Source organism: Zalophus californianus, chromosome 3, assembly GCF_009762305.2.
Source record: "Zalophus californianus isolate mZalCal1 chromosome 3, mZalCal1.pri.v2, whole genome shotgun sequence".
Taxonomy (NCBI): Eukaryota; Metazoa; Chordata; class Mammalia; order Carnivora; family Otariidae; genus Zalophus; species Zalophus californianus.
Window position 1 is genome coordinate 169,056,311 of NC_045597.1, and position 15,906 is coordinate 169,072,216.

Genomic DNA, 15,906 nt, shown 5'->3' on the forward strand with positions numbered 1-15,906 from the left:
TTTATTTTTTTGAAGATTTTTTGGAGAGAGAGAGAGAGGGTGATAGTGAGAGAGAGCAGGAGTGGGGGGAGCAGTAGAGGGAGAGGGAGAAGCAGACTCCCCACTTTGTAGGGAGACCGATGCAGGGCTCGATCCCAGGACCCTGAGATCATGACCTGAGCCGAAGGCAGATGCCCAACCGACTGAGCCACCCAGGTGCCCCACTATTATAGTTAAACATTTTAAATATATTAAAATTAATTTATATATAAAAGGTAAATATTTTCATATATTTATATTATTAATTATATTATTATACATTAAGTGGGCTGAGCCAGACTACAAAGGGTAAATTAACCCTCAACTACATTTTTCTTCAGTTCACAGTGGAACTGACAAATTCAAAGAATAAAAGAAAAGGCATGTGTGGTTGAGGCTACCTGGAGCCTCCCTAGTTCCTCCTGGAGCTATGCCCTAAGACTAGCTGCTGGGGTCAGAGAAGCTAAGAACTGCTGCCCAGTACAGCATTTAGTCTGGAGAAAGGATGCAGTCAACTCAAAGGGTCATCTATTTCCATAAAATGAAAAGCCTGCTGCACCCCAGTTACCTCCTTCTTTGGGTTTACTTCTTAATATGTCCTCAGGCCTACCTGAAGCGTCTGTACGGCAGCCTGATCTACCATAATCTACCGTAATGCAAATGGCACAGAGGTATCAGTCAGCCTCCCTGTCTTCCCAGTCTCCCCCTTCCAGTCCTCCTTTTCAGAAATAACCATGGTTACCAGATTCTTGGATATTCCTAGAATTTCTTTATGCACATGTAAGCATCAATATGCATATCTATAAATATATCTCCCCAAATGTTCTGTGGCTTGCTATTTGACAATACATCTTGACAAACATTCTGTATCAGAGTAGTCTCATTCTTTCTCATGGCTGCATAGTATTCCATCAAATGGCTATATGATAATTTATTAACTCTCTATCATTAGACTCAGTTCAGCTTTTCAGAAAAAGTTGTTTTTGGTTTTGGCTCCAGGGAAGGTGGTATAGGCACACTCCACCCTGCCTCTCCTGGTAAATGCAGCTCCAGGACCTGGAGAGAATGCACAAAGCAGCTATGTGAGGACTCTAAACAGTAAACAGTAGCAGGCAGAGTGGGGAAGACCAGGATTGGAAGCACCACCAAACCAGTGGTGAGTTTACCATATTTTCACCAATGGTATTCCCCTGGCTTGAATTCAGAACAGCCCCAAACCTGGAAGTGGGCACCAAAGGCTGAAAGAGAGAGTCCTGGAAGAAGCCCTTTAGTTCTGTTTCAAGAAAGAATGAGAAAGGGAACTCCTAATATCAGAGAGAGTGGGTACAGCCCCTCAGTTTTCTTTATGTTTCCTTGTCTTCTGTTTTCTCACACTCCAGGCCACAAGCAATCTCATGGTGGCAGCAGAAATGAAGGCAAGAGTTGCTCACAGAAGCCAAGTCTCTGAGGGAGGGACCCTTCCTCACAGACTGGAGAGGTGGTGGTCCCAGGAGGGTGGGGTGAACCCACTGCTTCACTTCTTTCTCGCCTCCCCATCATTGGGCCCCAGATACAGGCACAGTGGTGGGAATACTTGGCAGAGTAGGGTAACAAAAGCCCCAGATTTCTTTCCAGAGAACCAACATGGGAAGCCCCAGGAAAGCAGAAAGCAGGTGAGGTTCACTGGAAAATGAGCTCAGGAAAACAACCATAAACTCAGAGAATGAAACTTTCTTCTTTTTGAGGGTGCTTGTTGGGGAGGGGTGGGGAGCGTGTAGGAAAGCAAATATGATATACAGGGAAAATGTCTTTGTTATTTGGATTTTTTTACATGAAATTTTGAAAGCACATCTCAATTATCTCTAAATTATCCTGTATATCCAATGTGACACCATTTAAGTTACGTTTTAAAGCAATATAATTTTTGGTGAGACTTGACAAAATGACTTTAGCATGCTGGAAAAGTATGAGGGAAGAGCCAGGGAATTTCAGGAAAAGAGCAGTAATGAGAGGACATCAGCCCTACCAAATAATGGTTTTGTCATCAGCTAGCTTAGGACACTAAACATACTACCTGATGACAAAGCCATGATTTGGTTGTAAAACTCTCTTGTCATCTATGTGGTAATTTACTTTCAAAGTAGTTAAGTATAACCAGTGCCCGTGCATGTATCTCATCTAACTTTAGTGTATGCATTAGGAATTATAAGCATATGAACACTATATAATATAAGTCCTACGATAAGCATGTGAAGTATCCACAATCACACCCCTGAGGTGACTGGTTATATTTGAGGTGTTCTTATCAGGAATCACCATTCAGAGGCATCTGGCCCTTCAAATAACTTTATCAACATCTACACCAGAGGATTTGCTGGTAAATATAGTAAAAAAATGCTAGCAGGTGGCTTTTTGTTGGCGGAACGAGTGACGACGATAAGTGGAAGGTGTGGGGGAGGGTACAGGCCCTACTACTGTTTGATGGATAAGACCTCGGAAGGTTGTCTGGGGACAGTGTGGTTTTCTCTGAGCCATGAGAACAGGACAGGAAACTACTTGTGTGTATGTGTGTCTCTGAGCCCCGAGAACAGGACAGGAAACTACTTGTGTGTATGTGAGTCTCTGAGCCCCGAGAACAGGACAGGAAACTACTTGTGTGTATGTGTGTCTCTGAGCCACGAGAACAGGACAGGAAACTACTTGTGTGTATGTGTGTCTCTGAGCCACGAGAACAGGACAGGAAACTACTTGTGTGTATGTGTGTCTCTGAGCCCCGAGAACAGGACAGGAAACTACTTGTGTGTATGTGTGTCTCTGAGCCACGAGAACAGGACAGGAAACTACTTGTGTGTATGTGTGTCTCTGAGCCACGAGAACAGGACAGGAAACTACTTGTGTGTATGTGTGTCTCTGAGCCCCGAGAACAGGACAGGAAACTACTTGTGTGTATGTGTGTCTCTGAGCCCCGAGAACAGGACAGGAAACTACTTGTGTGTATGTGTGTCTCTGAGCCCCGAGAACAGGACAGGAAACTACTTGTGTGTATGTGTGTATATGTTCTTCCTGATCAATGTCTGTACACTTGGTTTACCTGGCAGAATTTGGTCCACTGCTTGTGCTTTCATTTTAACATACTTAGTGGTAAGGTTAGAGCTGACGGGGTATATAGCTCCCACTGCTAATCTCTGGAGGCCACTAATAGCTACAAAGACCCCAAAACAAACAGGCAAACAAAAACCTAACCAGTGCTGCCACCAAGCTATAACCAACAGGTGTAGCAAAGAGTGTCCTGGCTCCCAAGAGAGGGTACTTGGGAAAGAGCAGACAATTCCCCTCTCCCAACCTCGCCTCCACTTCCATAAGCCTGTGGTGAGGGGAGGAAAACACCATGTTTTAATAACAGAATGAGATGCTTTTAGTGACTGAGAGGGGCTAACAGTTCTGAAACAGACTGAGAAAAAGTTATAAAAGTATCCTTAAGGCAATTCTCTCCCCATCAGGAAAAGAGGGGTGTGAAAAAGCACGGCGGATTGCAGTTACTGACAAAGTTATATTATACCTCAACAAATGGAGGCATCTCATTAAATTGGTTAAACATGCATGGTTTTGCTTCTATAAATATAAGCACTAAACTCACAGTGGAATAGTGGTTATCTTAGGAATAGGGACATGGTGGCCAAAGGTTACTTTTCATTTTCTTGTATACTTTGAATTTTTCCCCAATGTCAACAGGGCTGTCTGGATGGCAGAATTATGGGCCATTTTGCTACTTCAAAATCATAATACACACACACACACACACACACACACACACACACACCCGAATATTTTTAAAGAACTTAAAAAACATTTATTAAGAAAAATTCTATTTTTTTCTCATGCCACAACTGGCAGCTCAGTAATGTTGAGATTTTAAGAAAATAAAATCTTTTTACTAGATACAAACTCAACTGTTGTAGGAAACAGAAGGAATATTTCAGAGTTTTGATTTAAGAATTTATTATCAAGTTTTAATGATTATTACTAATTTAATATCAAATTGCATAGAATTTACATATAAAAAAGCACTTTGCTTTACTTTTGTAAAGGGAATTGAATTATTCAAAAAAAATTCCTGTGAAGTTTTTAAACAAATGGCTCTATGGAAGTTACTTGGAATAATTATCGCATGAGCTCCAAAGATGTTCTCACCTAAATGTGTTTGAACCACATTTCCTTTATTTGCCAGCCTTATGGATTGTATTATCCCTAGGTGGCGATATATAATTAGCATTCCAATTATTTTGCAGCCAAACTCATTTGCATTTGGGAAGTTTAAAGTAGATAGCAAATACCTTTCAAATACTTGAAAATGAAGTATTGCTTAGAGCATCTTGTTAAAGTAATACTTTACAGTTTAGGGTAAAAAAGGAAGTATTCCTTTTTTTTTCTGGATTTGAATTCAAGTCATTAAAACTCCTGAGCTGGGTCTGATGATTACTAAAGGTAGGCCTTCTAAATGCAGGTTTTACATGCCATAGTCTCAAGATAAAGTGAAGAAATGATAGCATTTGTAAATCATAAAGGTTATTTTATGTGTTTTCAAAAACTCTCAAACCCAGAAGCACATCACTGCAGCCCCATTTGTTTTGCTACGTTGATATTAATAGCAACCAGTCTTCAGAAGAGACAGGTCACTGAAATGTCACTGAAGGAAGAATGGAGACTTAGAAAACCAGCAAAGTTCTGTTTCACTCCTGGCAATAAGTCCCCAGGGTTTGACTGGGGAGAGTTTTTACCTTGTATCATCTAAAGGTTTGTAACTTTTTATTTATTTATTTATTTATTTATTTATTTATAAAAAGATTTTATTTATTTATTTGACAGAGAGAGAGACAGCGAGAGAAGGAACACAAGCAGGGGGAGCGGGTAAGGGAGAACCAGGCTTCCTGCAGAGCAGGGAGCCCGATGCAGGGCTCGATCCCAGGACCCTGGGATCATGATCTGAGCCAAAGGCAGTCGGCTTAACCAACTGAGCCACCCAGGGGCCCCTGTAACTTTTTAAAAAGAAGTACTTTTCTTACTCATCACACTACAAAAGAGAGTCTACACTTCCTGATCAGAAAGCCAAAACTCTTGGTCGTTCTGAAGAGCGGCCCCACAGCACTGTATCTGTGCGATTAGTGACTTAGTGGGGTATTGTAAATAGGCAATGCTTTCTCTGAGTAGTGGCACCAACTCTCTGCGGCAGGATGGTGAAAACGAACCCGGTACAAGTCAAACAGTAGGAAAAATTGGTGCTACTGATTCTCTTCCTTGCCACCTGCCCCAGCCAACTGCAGGACATTCTGATCATGAGTAGACACATGGGCACACGCACACACACTCCTTTTTGGGGAGTCGCAGACTCCTCCAAAAAAGTGTAAATGTTCTCTCCATGCTGAATACAATTTGGGGATTTTATACCTTTGGAAGCCCTAAGATTCTCAGGGCCCCAAATTTAAGAATCCCTACCTTAGGGAAACACTGACTTCTTTGATCTCTAAAACTCAGAATTATGATTCTGAAAGACTATTTTATATATACATATATTTTTTAAGATTTTATTTATTTATTTGAGACAGAGAGAGAGAGAACACAAGCAGGGGGAGAGGGGCAGAGGCAGAGGAAGAGCAAGAAGCAGACTCTCCAAAGAGCAGGGAGCCCGATGCGGGGCTCGATCCCAGGACCCTGGGACCATGACCTGAGCCAAAGGCAGACGCTTAATGACTGAGCCACCCAGGTGCCCCTGAAAGACTATTATATTAAGAAACCATAGGAAAGGTAAGCTGAAAAATGAGCACAACACAGAGGCCATGTAGAGAACTTGTGGGTCTCTGATAGCTCCAAAGGCCTATGTGATATGAGAAAGAAGGTTCAGTAAAAAATAAAACAACCAAGTAGGTTTATTAAATATCTGATGACATCAAATCATTTCAATTGAGTTGCAAAAACTTACAGATTTTCCCCTTAAAAGGGAGGAGATGTGAAAGCAATTTACACATAATTCCTTTTTTCTTCCTGTTCTGCCATGAACTCTAGAAATCTGAAAAATCAAAACTGTGGCCATAAATGGCCTATTTTCACTATCGGCATTCTATATATTTAATCTTAACAAATCTACTGGCTATAAATAAAATACTATTGAAACATTGTAAAAGTTTTCAAAAAGCTATAAATAACAAAAACATCTTTATTATCAAGGTATCAAAAAATTTTAGTTTACTTTTAAGAGTGTTTTATAAATAAACCAATATTAATATATGGTACTGTGCCCCAAAGATGGTTTCTTACAACAGTAGGCTCTAAAATGTCACGAGGAAAAGAGTTACCTACTTGGCAAGTTTGGCAAATTCTACTCCCTAGAGTCGCTAGAGTTTCACCCATGTGTCAAAAGCTCCTGACGACTCTGAGCAGCCAGTAAAGGTGGATGTGCAGATGTAAGCGTACAGCTCCTTTGAGTAACCCTGCAGAACTGGATGTTTACATTAGCTTTATTCATAACTGCCAAAACTTGAAAGCAACCAAGATGTCCTTCAGTAGGTGAATGGATAAACTATGGTACATCCAGACAGCGGAATTTTACTCAGTGCTAAAAAGAAATGAGCTAACATACCATGAAAAGACATGGAGGAGCCTTAAATACGTAGTCCCCTGTCTGAATACCTAAATCTTGTTTTTATTTTTCACACAGCAAACTATTACTATCTGGCTGCACATACACTGAGAAAGGCTGGCATTACATGTAAAACATTGGGACCACTACGGCTTATTTTTGCGATACTTAAGAGTGACTCACTGAATGAGACTTCCGTCCGAGCCTCTAAAGCAAATGTGTGGCTAATGGCTTTAAACTGGCTGCAAAGAAATAGAAAGGTAGTTTCTGTGTTGCAATGCATTTGTCAAAACTCAACAAATATACATAAAACTTGGGCAGCACATTGTGTATAAACTTTACATGAAAAGAAGAAAACTAAACAGATATTGAACTCTAGTAAACAATATATATGCTTTAATATTTAGAAGGAAGGGTACTGATGTCTGCAATTCATTCTGAAATGGATAGATGGATTAGATATGTGATAAAGCAAGTATAGAAAAATGTTAATGGTAGAATCTATGTGGGTAGATATATAGGTATTCACTACTGTTTCAACATTTCTGTATGTTTGAAATTTTTCATAATAAAATTTTGTGGGGTAGAAAAAACTCTAGTTACTAGAATTTTAGGCCAAAAGCCTGTTAATGAAATACACACCACTGCACAGTGTAAAATTCACCAAAGATCCTCCACAAACAAAATCAGTGATGAAAATGCCATTCTAATAGAAATTTATAAGAAAAAGTAGTGGGAATCAAAAACCATGGTCAAACTGGAGATAATCACTGATTAAAATGTTGCTGGACCCAATTAAAAAATGGGTGAAAGACCTTAACAGACACTTCACCAAAGAAGCAATACTAATGGCAAGGGAGTATATAAAAAGATGCTCCACATCATACGTCATCAGGGAAATGCAAATTAAAACGAGATACCACTACACATCTACTAGAATGGCCAAAATCTAGAACCCTGGCAAGGATGTGGAGCACGAGCACGAGGAACTTTCATTCATTGCTTGTGGGAATACAAAATGGTACAGCCACTCTGGAAGATAGTTTGGAAATTCTTACAGAACTAAACATACCCTTACAATATGATCCAGCAATTGTACTCCTTGATATTTACTCAAAGGAGCTGTACGCTTACATCTGCACGAAACCCTGCAGAACTGGATGTTTACATTAGCTTTATTCATAACTGCCAAAACTTGAAAGCAACCAAGATGTCCTTCAGTAGGTGAATGGATAAACTATGGTACATCCAGACAGCGGAATTTTACTCAGTGCTAAAAAGAAATGAGCTAACATACCATGAAAAGACATAGAGGAGCCTTAAATACGTATCGCTCAGTGAAAGAAGCCAATCTGAAAAGACTACATATTGTAATATTTCCAACTATGACATTCTGGAAAAGGCAAAACTACGGAGACTGTAAAATGATCAACAGTAGCCAGGGGTCAGGGAGCAGGGAAGAGGGATTAACAGGCAGAGCACAGTGGATTTTCGGGGCAGGGAAACTACTCTGTATGACAATATAATGATGGACACATGTCACTATACATTTGTCCAAACCCACAGAGTGCACAACACCAAGATGCAACTAATGTAACTAATATAAACCATGGACTTCGGGTGATATGTGCCTGTCCATTGTAACAAGTGTTTTCACTCCAGTGGGGAATGTTGATAATGGGGGAGGCTATGCATGTATATGGGAAATCTCTGTACCCTCCTCTCAATTTTTCTGTGAACTGAAAATTGCTCTATAAAGTAAAGGCTATTAAATAACGAAACACAACCAAAAGCCTTTGCTGGAATTGCAACTCTCTGCATGTGGACACACTCAGTGGGAGCCTAACAGCACTGCATGCAGAGTTGCATGGCTGCCAGAATTCTGAACAGAATTCTTCGTGCTCAATAAACTCTAGTAAAACAATAATTGTAGTTTATTAGTACACAAGTTTAGTAATTCTTCATAATTCACAAGCTTCTAGTGGGCTTCCCCGATCTCTATTAAAGATAAAAATCTGGATTTGCATGTTATTGGCTCCTAAGAAAAGCAATTTTGAGTCAGTCTGTAGTCCATGAGGAGGCCTTTCCCAGCCCATCACAGGAAATGAACCACATTTTTCAAATTATTGATCTTGGATAGCATCTTGGATAGCACCTTGGATTAGTAATCCCAGGATTAGGCTTCTGATCTCATTTTTGTTATAAAACTGATGTTTGATCTGGTGTGGGTCAGTGTCATGACATCTTTTTTTTTTAAGCATTTATTTATTTGAGAGACGGAGAATGAGAAACAGAGAGCACAAGAGGGAAGAGGGTCAGAGGGAGAAGCAGACTCCCCACCCAGCAGGGAGCCCGATGCGGGACTCGATCCCGGGACTCCAGGATCATGACCCGAGCCGAAGGCAGTCGCTTAACCAACTGAGCCACCCAGGCGCCCCTCAGTGTCATGACATCTTACAATAAAATAGGGAATTTTACTGGTTGTTCCTTAACTACATCGGAATGAGGTGTGACGTGATCAAATGACAGTAGTGAGATTTACTGCTGAGGGAAAAGTAACTTCACTAAAATGTTCTTTTGCTAACACACATACAGAATGAATATGTAATGACGTCTTGATAATAATCCTTGAAAAGAAACGTGATTACCGGGTGATGCAGTCTTCCGCCTGCTTCTCACTGTTCATCCTGTGGTACACCACGGCGCCCACCGCCAGGGGGCCTGCGTCCCCGCACAGGAAGGTGATGGAGCGCTTGGTCAGACTGTTCAGACTTCGCTTTACGTAGCCGTGTGCCATCTGGAGGTAAGCGGGGTCCCCGAACACATCATAGAGATGTAAGTAAAGCAGAGCGATACCTGAGAAGCAGAAAGAAAATCACATGAAGATGAGGAATGGGCTGCTGACTGCATTACTTCGGTTTGTTGCCAACTCCGCAGTGTTGATTGTTGATAAACCCTAACACATATGTAAACTATGCCTAAGTTCAGATGACCTTAGTTCTAGACACAGCTTTACTACTGAGCAGCTCTAAGAACCAGACACAGGCACTCACTCTGTTTCTTCATCACTGCAACCGTAAAGAATAGACACTCCGAGACCCTCGGAGAACTCTAACCTAAGTTTATTATGAATCCTTGTCCCTCTGGCTCTTGTGTGTTCATGTATTATTCTTGATGGTTACATGACAGGTTATCAAAACCATGGTTCTAAACAGTCACCTGTTTATTTAACAAATAATCATTTACTTTAATCAATAAACAAGTAATATTTGTTCTTGTGAGCTAAAAAAAAATGTAAAGACTAGGGAGTGAAAAACTCAATTTCTCCTTATAAAGAAGTTAAGTTTTTGAGTGAGAAGGTAGGTAGAGTAACCAAATTCCCTACTCCGGTATCTTTCCAGGCAGAGATTAGAAGAAAACTACTGTGAGGTAGTGACATCTAAGAAAATAAATTCAATCCCTCCTTAATTTTTTTTTTTTTCCTCTGCCAAGGACCCGGCCACTTTAGGAATTATGGTGTAAAAACTGCCAATAACTTTTGCTTTGGGCCGTACTTGACTTGCTTCTTTATCCTGTTCTTGAAGCCTGCTATATATATAATTGAGGTGTTGTCTGAATGTCCTTATTCCAAATGCCTGTCACAGTAGATAGAGCCTTCCCTCTGAAGCCGACTGGTCTCAGGGCAGACTCAGAGATGTGGAGTAGAGAACCTGCTTGCCTGCAGCATTTCCAGAAACTCATTTCTCCCCTTAAAGTACATTTTCCATCTCATTTACCATTTTTAGAAGATACAGAGTCTCTGTTTAAATCTAAATTAATAGAGCCCATCTCTTCATGGATTTCAGTGCAGTAAAAACGCAGTCTGCAAAATTACTTTTCACTGTACTGAGGACAATTTTAAATTTAGATAGTTTTCTCATTTTGCATGGGTAATCTCCAAAGCTTTGTGCTACAGACAATTCAATTTCACATGTATATTAAGGCCAAATTTTCATTTCCTGCCAAAGTTAATAACTCTTTCAAAGTGGATTGGTGTTAGTAATTCCACAAGCTGATGATCAGACGTACCAGTGCTGAAGGTTTGTAGACATAAGTGTACAAAACCACATATATAAGAAAAGAAAAATCTCCTTTTCACAAATGATCAATGTCAAGAGCTTCCTCTACAATTAGGTTCTTAAATGGCTTCATCTCCATCCACACCAGGCACCTGCTGGTGATCCATTTAAATTGTTACCCTTTCATTTTGGCCTCCTATTCCCATTGCTGCCTGAACTCCCCTAATTAAGTTCTGTAAGCACCACAGCCAGATAATGACATGACTGAGGTCTGAGAAAATACGAAGTGATTAAATACAAGCCCAGTGATTGTTTTCCTTTTTAGACCTTTGTCTCTCTCTCATTATCAATTCCTCTTGGCCTAAATCTTTAACAAACAAAACCCATTAAAGTTTGCAATTGTAAGGCTGGATGCATTTCTCACGACAAACAGGTAGTCATTTTTCCAGTCCACAATATTTCATTTAGATGAAAAACTTTTTTTCTTTTTGATCAGCACAGAATTCTCTCTCCAGCTTCTGGGATTCTACAACCTCAGGTTCTGGTTCTCTCCTTTGTCTCATTCTGGGCCTCAGTGTCCATATATTTTGATTAAGCAATCTGCTGCACCTTGCAGTTTACGGTGTCTACTTCCTGTCACAAAACACCCATGATGAAAAGGGTTTCAAGTGAGGAGTGCTGCTGCCAATTCGAAAAAGTTTCCTGGACAAGCCTTCTAGAAATCAGTCTAGGTCCAGGGTAGAAGACAAAATATGGAAGTCAAAGACATTTAATGCCTCCTCAATACTGTATGTCCCACATGCCCTAATTTAATAGAAAAATGGGGAACTGTGTGTGGCTAGAAGCCTTGAACCCAATCTTTATGGTCTTCCAAACTTTAGCAATATTTATGCACAAAACATCACCTTTGCATGTAATACTGAATGCTGAGAGGTAACTGGCAAGGTGGGAAATAAAGACACAACCTACAGCATCCTTTCCTGATTAAAACTCTTCAGAGTATAAGGATAGAGGGAACATCCCTCAAGTACATAAAATCCATCCGTGAAAAACCCACAGTGAATATTATCCTCAATGGGGAAAAGCTGGGAGCCTTTCCCTTAAGATCAGGAACATGTCAAGGATGCCCACTCTCGCCGCTATTGTTCAACATAGTACTATAAGTCCTAGCAACAGCAATCAGACCACAAAAAGAAATAAAAGGTATTCAAATTGGCAAAGAAGTCAAACTCTCTCTTTTCGCAGATGACATGGTACTTTATGTGGAAAACCCAAAAGACTCCACCCCCAAATTACTAGAATTCATACAGCAATTCAATAATGTGGCAGGATACAAAATCAATGCCCAGAAATCAGCTGCTTTCTTATACACTAACAATGCAACTGTAGAAAGAGAAATTAGAGAAACGATTCCATTTACAATAGCACCAAAAACCATAAGATACCTCGGAATAAACCTAACCAAAGAAGTAAAGGATCTATACTCTAGGAACTACAGAACACTCATAAAAGAAATTGAAGACGCAAAAAGATGGAAAAACATTCCATGCTCATGGATCGGAAGAATAAACATTGTTAAAATGTCTATGTTACCAGAGCAATCTATACCTTCAAACGCCATCCCGATCAAAAGTCCAGTGACATTTTTCAAAGTGCTGGAACAAACAATCCTAAAATTTGTATGGAATCAGAAAAGACCCTGAATCACCAAGGAAATGTTGAAAAAGAAAAATAAAGCTGGGGGCACCACGTTGCCTCATTTCAAGCTATATTACAAAGCCGTGATCACCAAGACAGCATGGTACTGGCACAAAAACAGACATATAGACCAATGGAACAGAATAGAGAGCCCAGATATGGACCCTCAACTCTATGGTCAAATAATCTTCAACAAAGCAGGAAAAAATACGCAATGGAAAAAAGACAGTCTCTTCAATAAATGGTGCTGGGAAAATTGGACAGCCACATGCAGAAGAATGAAACTCAACCATTCTCTAACACCATACACAAAGATAAACTCAAAATGGATAAAAGACCTCAATGTGAGACAGGAATCCACCAAAATCCTAGAGAAGAACATAGGCAATAACCTCTTTGACACTGGCCACAGCAATTTCTTTCAAGATACATCTCCAAAGGCTAGTGAAACAAAAAGCAAAAATGAACTATTTGGACTTCATCAAGATAAAAAGCTTCTGCACAGCAAAGGAAACAGTCAACAAAACAAAGAGGCAATCCACAGAAAGGGAGAATATATTTGCAAATGACAGTACAGATAAAGGGCTGGTATCCAAGATCTATAAAGAACTTCTCAAACTCAACACCCAAAAAACAAATAATCAAGTCAAAAAATGGGCAGAGGACATGAACAGACACTTCTCCAAAGACATACAAATGGCTAACAGACACATGAAAAAATGTTCATCATCATTAGCCATCAGGGAAATTCAAATCAAAACCACATTGAGATACAACCTTCCACCAGTTAGAATAGCAAAAATTGACAAGGCCAGAAACAGCAAATGTTGGAGAGGTTGTGGAGAAAGGGGAACCCTCTTATACTGTTGGTGGGAATGCAAGTTGGTACAGCCACTTTGGAAAACAGTGTGGCGGTGCCTCAAAAAATTAAAAATAGAGCTACCCTATGACCCAGCAATTGCACTACTGGGTATTTACCCCAAAGAAACAGATGTAGTGAAAAGAAGGGCCATATGCACCCCAATGTTCATAGCAGCAATGTCCGCAATAGCCAAACTGTGGAAAGAGCCAAGATGCCCTTCAACAGATGAATGATTAAAAAAGATGTGGTCCATATATATAATGGAGTATTACTCAGCCATCAGAAAGGATGAATACCCAACTTTTACATCAACAGGAATGGGACTGGAGGAGATTATGCTAAGTGAAATAAGTCAAGCAGAGAAAGTCAATTATCATATGGTTTAACTTATTTGTGGAACATAAGGAATAGTGTGGAGGACATTAGGAGAAGGAAGGGAAACATGAAGCGGGGGGGGGGGATCAGAAGGAGAGATGAACGAAGAGAGACTATGGACTCTGAGAAACAAAACTGAGGGTTTTAGAGGGGAGGGGGGTGGGAGGATGGGTTAGCCTGGTGAAGGGTATCAAGGAGGGCACGTATTGCATGGAGCACTGGGTGTTGTACGAAAACAATGAATCGTGGATCAGTGCATTGAAAACTGGTGATGTAATGTATGGTGACTAACATAACATAATAAAATAAAATTAAATAGAAAAAGAAGATACAACCTCAAGGGCTCGGCAGGGAAAACTCACCCAGTCCCCTTACATATACTCGCAGCCCTGACCTCTGTCTATGCTTTTAAAAACTCTTTTCAGAGGTGCCTGGGTGGCTCAGTCAGCTAAGCGTCTGCCTTCGGCCCAGGTCATGATCCCAGGGTCCTGGCATCAACCTCCACATTGGGCTCCCTGCTCAGCAGGGAGCCTGCTTCTCCCTCTCCTGTTCCCCCGTTTGTGCTCTCTCTCTCTCAAATAAATAAACAAAATCTTAAAAAAATGATTTAACAAACTTTTCAAATGTAATTCTTACCAAAATAAATTTGTTCTTCATGGAAAGAGTCAAATAGTACTGCAAGGCTTAATATACTTCTCATCCAAAAAGATATTAATATGCCTCTAGGGAAGGGTCAAGTTTGGGAGGGAAGGGTTATAGTTCTAACTATTCATAATCTCATTAGCAAGTAGGATTCCAGGCTCTAAAGGACATTTAACATAATGAGAAAGAACACTGTACTAGCTTCTAGGATAACCATCAAAACTGGTCATGAGACTCAACACAGGATGATGTATAGAGTTTAATCTTTTTAATGTTTCCTTTTTTTATCACAGGATATGCTACTTACCCAGAGTATTCTGGGCTTAAATTTGAGTAGTGGATAAAATTTCCTTCTATATTATTTTTCTAAGCAAAAGGTAGGATAAAGGAGATTTGCTTCCTTCTTCTACCCTTTCACCTTTTCTTCCAGAACAGAGAAGACTGAAGTGAGATTTAAGTTTTGATTGCATTTAATTGTAAAACTATGCTCCAACTCGTTTTAGGATTATTAAAAGAAAAAAAAAAAAACCCCGCTCCTCACCCCCCTTTAAATCTGGAGGGATTTTGACATTTTCATTGACATAAAATTGATGTTAAATATTCTATTTCTTAGATGGTTCGCTCTATGATAACTACTGTGATTAAGCTATGAAAACAAATGCTTTTTTGGTCTGAATTTTACTGTCTTGTTAGATTTGCTCATATATATGACTTAAACTTATTGGCATATTCTAAATGGGAAAATAATCCATATGAAGAGAAATACACTGAGAAATGAGTAAAGCAAAATCTAATCCATTATCTGCCCATTAATCCCAAACTCATTAAAGATGACCAATAAAGCATTTGGGATAACTAATTCTGTTAAGTAATGAGTACTCTCCTTCAGGAATAAGAGACTATTCCTATTCTGGTTGGTTGTACTTCATTTCCTAAAGGGTACAGGAAAGTTGTAATAGGGACACTACCTCTATTTTACATGCAAATCCAGATAAATTTCACGTCAGTAAAAAAATCAATCAAGTGCCTCTTAGAAGCAAGCAGGTGAAGTCAGTAAATGTTTTAGAAATGCCATGTTCATTCTTTAGTTATTCATAACTTTGGAGACTGGCTTAATGGAGAAAGAATGGATAGAGGTGGAGAGAGTATTCCCTCTATTGCAGGGGGAAAAATATACCATCAAGGAGAAGAAGGTATGGATGGGGTGTGGACCAAAAGGGGAAGGCTGAAATAGAGCCTGTGCATAGTACTCCCAGCAAGTGGAATCACCTGAGCAAGACCATGTGGATGGGAAGGCTAGGGGATGACATGGTTAGTAAGGACAGACTCCTTAGGGGTTCAAATTATTAAAAACCAGACACAGAAATTCAGGCTTGATACTAATCTATGGTTGGTTTATGTAAAGGAGTAGTATTCCCCCCCAAAAGCATATTTTTTTTTTTTAAGTAGGCTCCATGCCCAGCATGGAGCCCAGTGTGAGACTTGAACTCACGACCCTGAGATCAAGACCTGAACTGAAATCAAAAGTCGGATGCTTAACCAATGGAGCCACCCAGGCACCCCAAAAAGCATTTTTCAAAGATAACCCTATGTGTTAGTCCAGGTCCTCCAAGAAGGAACTGAACATGCAGGACTTTATT

General features: G+C 40.0%; 1 protein-coding gene across 3 annotated transcripts in view; it reads right to left on the reverse strand.

Annotated features, from left to right (window-relative positions):
• LANCL1 (LanC like 1) overlaps positions 1–15,906 on the reverse strand; it is a 41,770-nt gene that overhangs the window by 11,235 nt on the left and 14,629 nt on the right. For all 3 annotated transcript variants that reach the window (XM_027589715.2, XM_027589717.2, XM_027589716.2), the window contains exon 4: positions 9,280–9,487. In XM_027589715.2, coding sequence (XP_027445516.1) covers positions 9,280–9,487 — 208 coding nt within the window. The remainder of the gene's footprint in view (positions 1–9,279; positions 9,488–15,906) is intronic.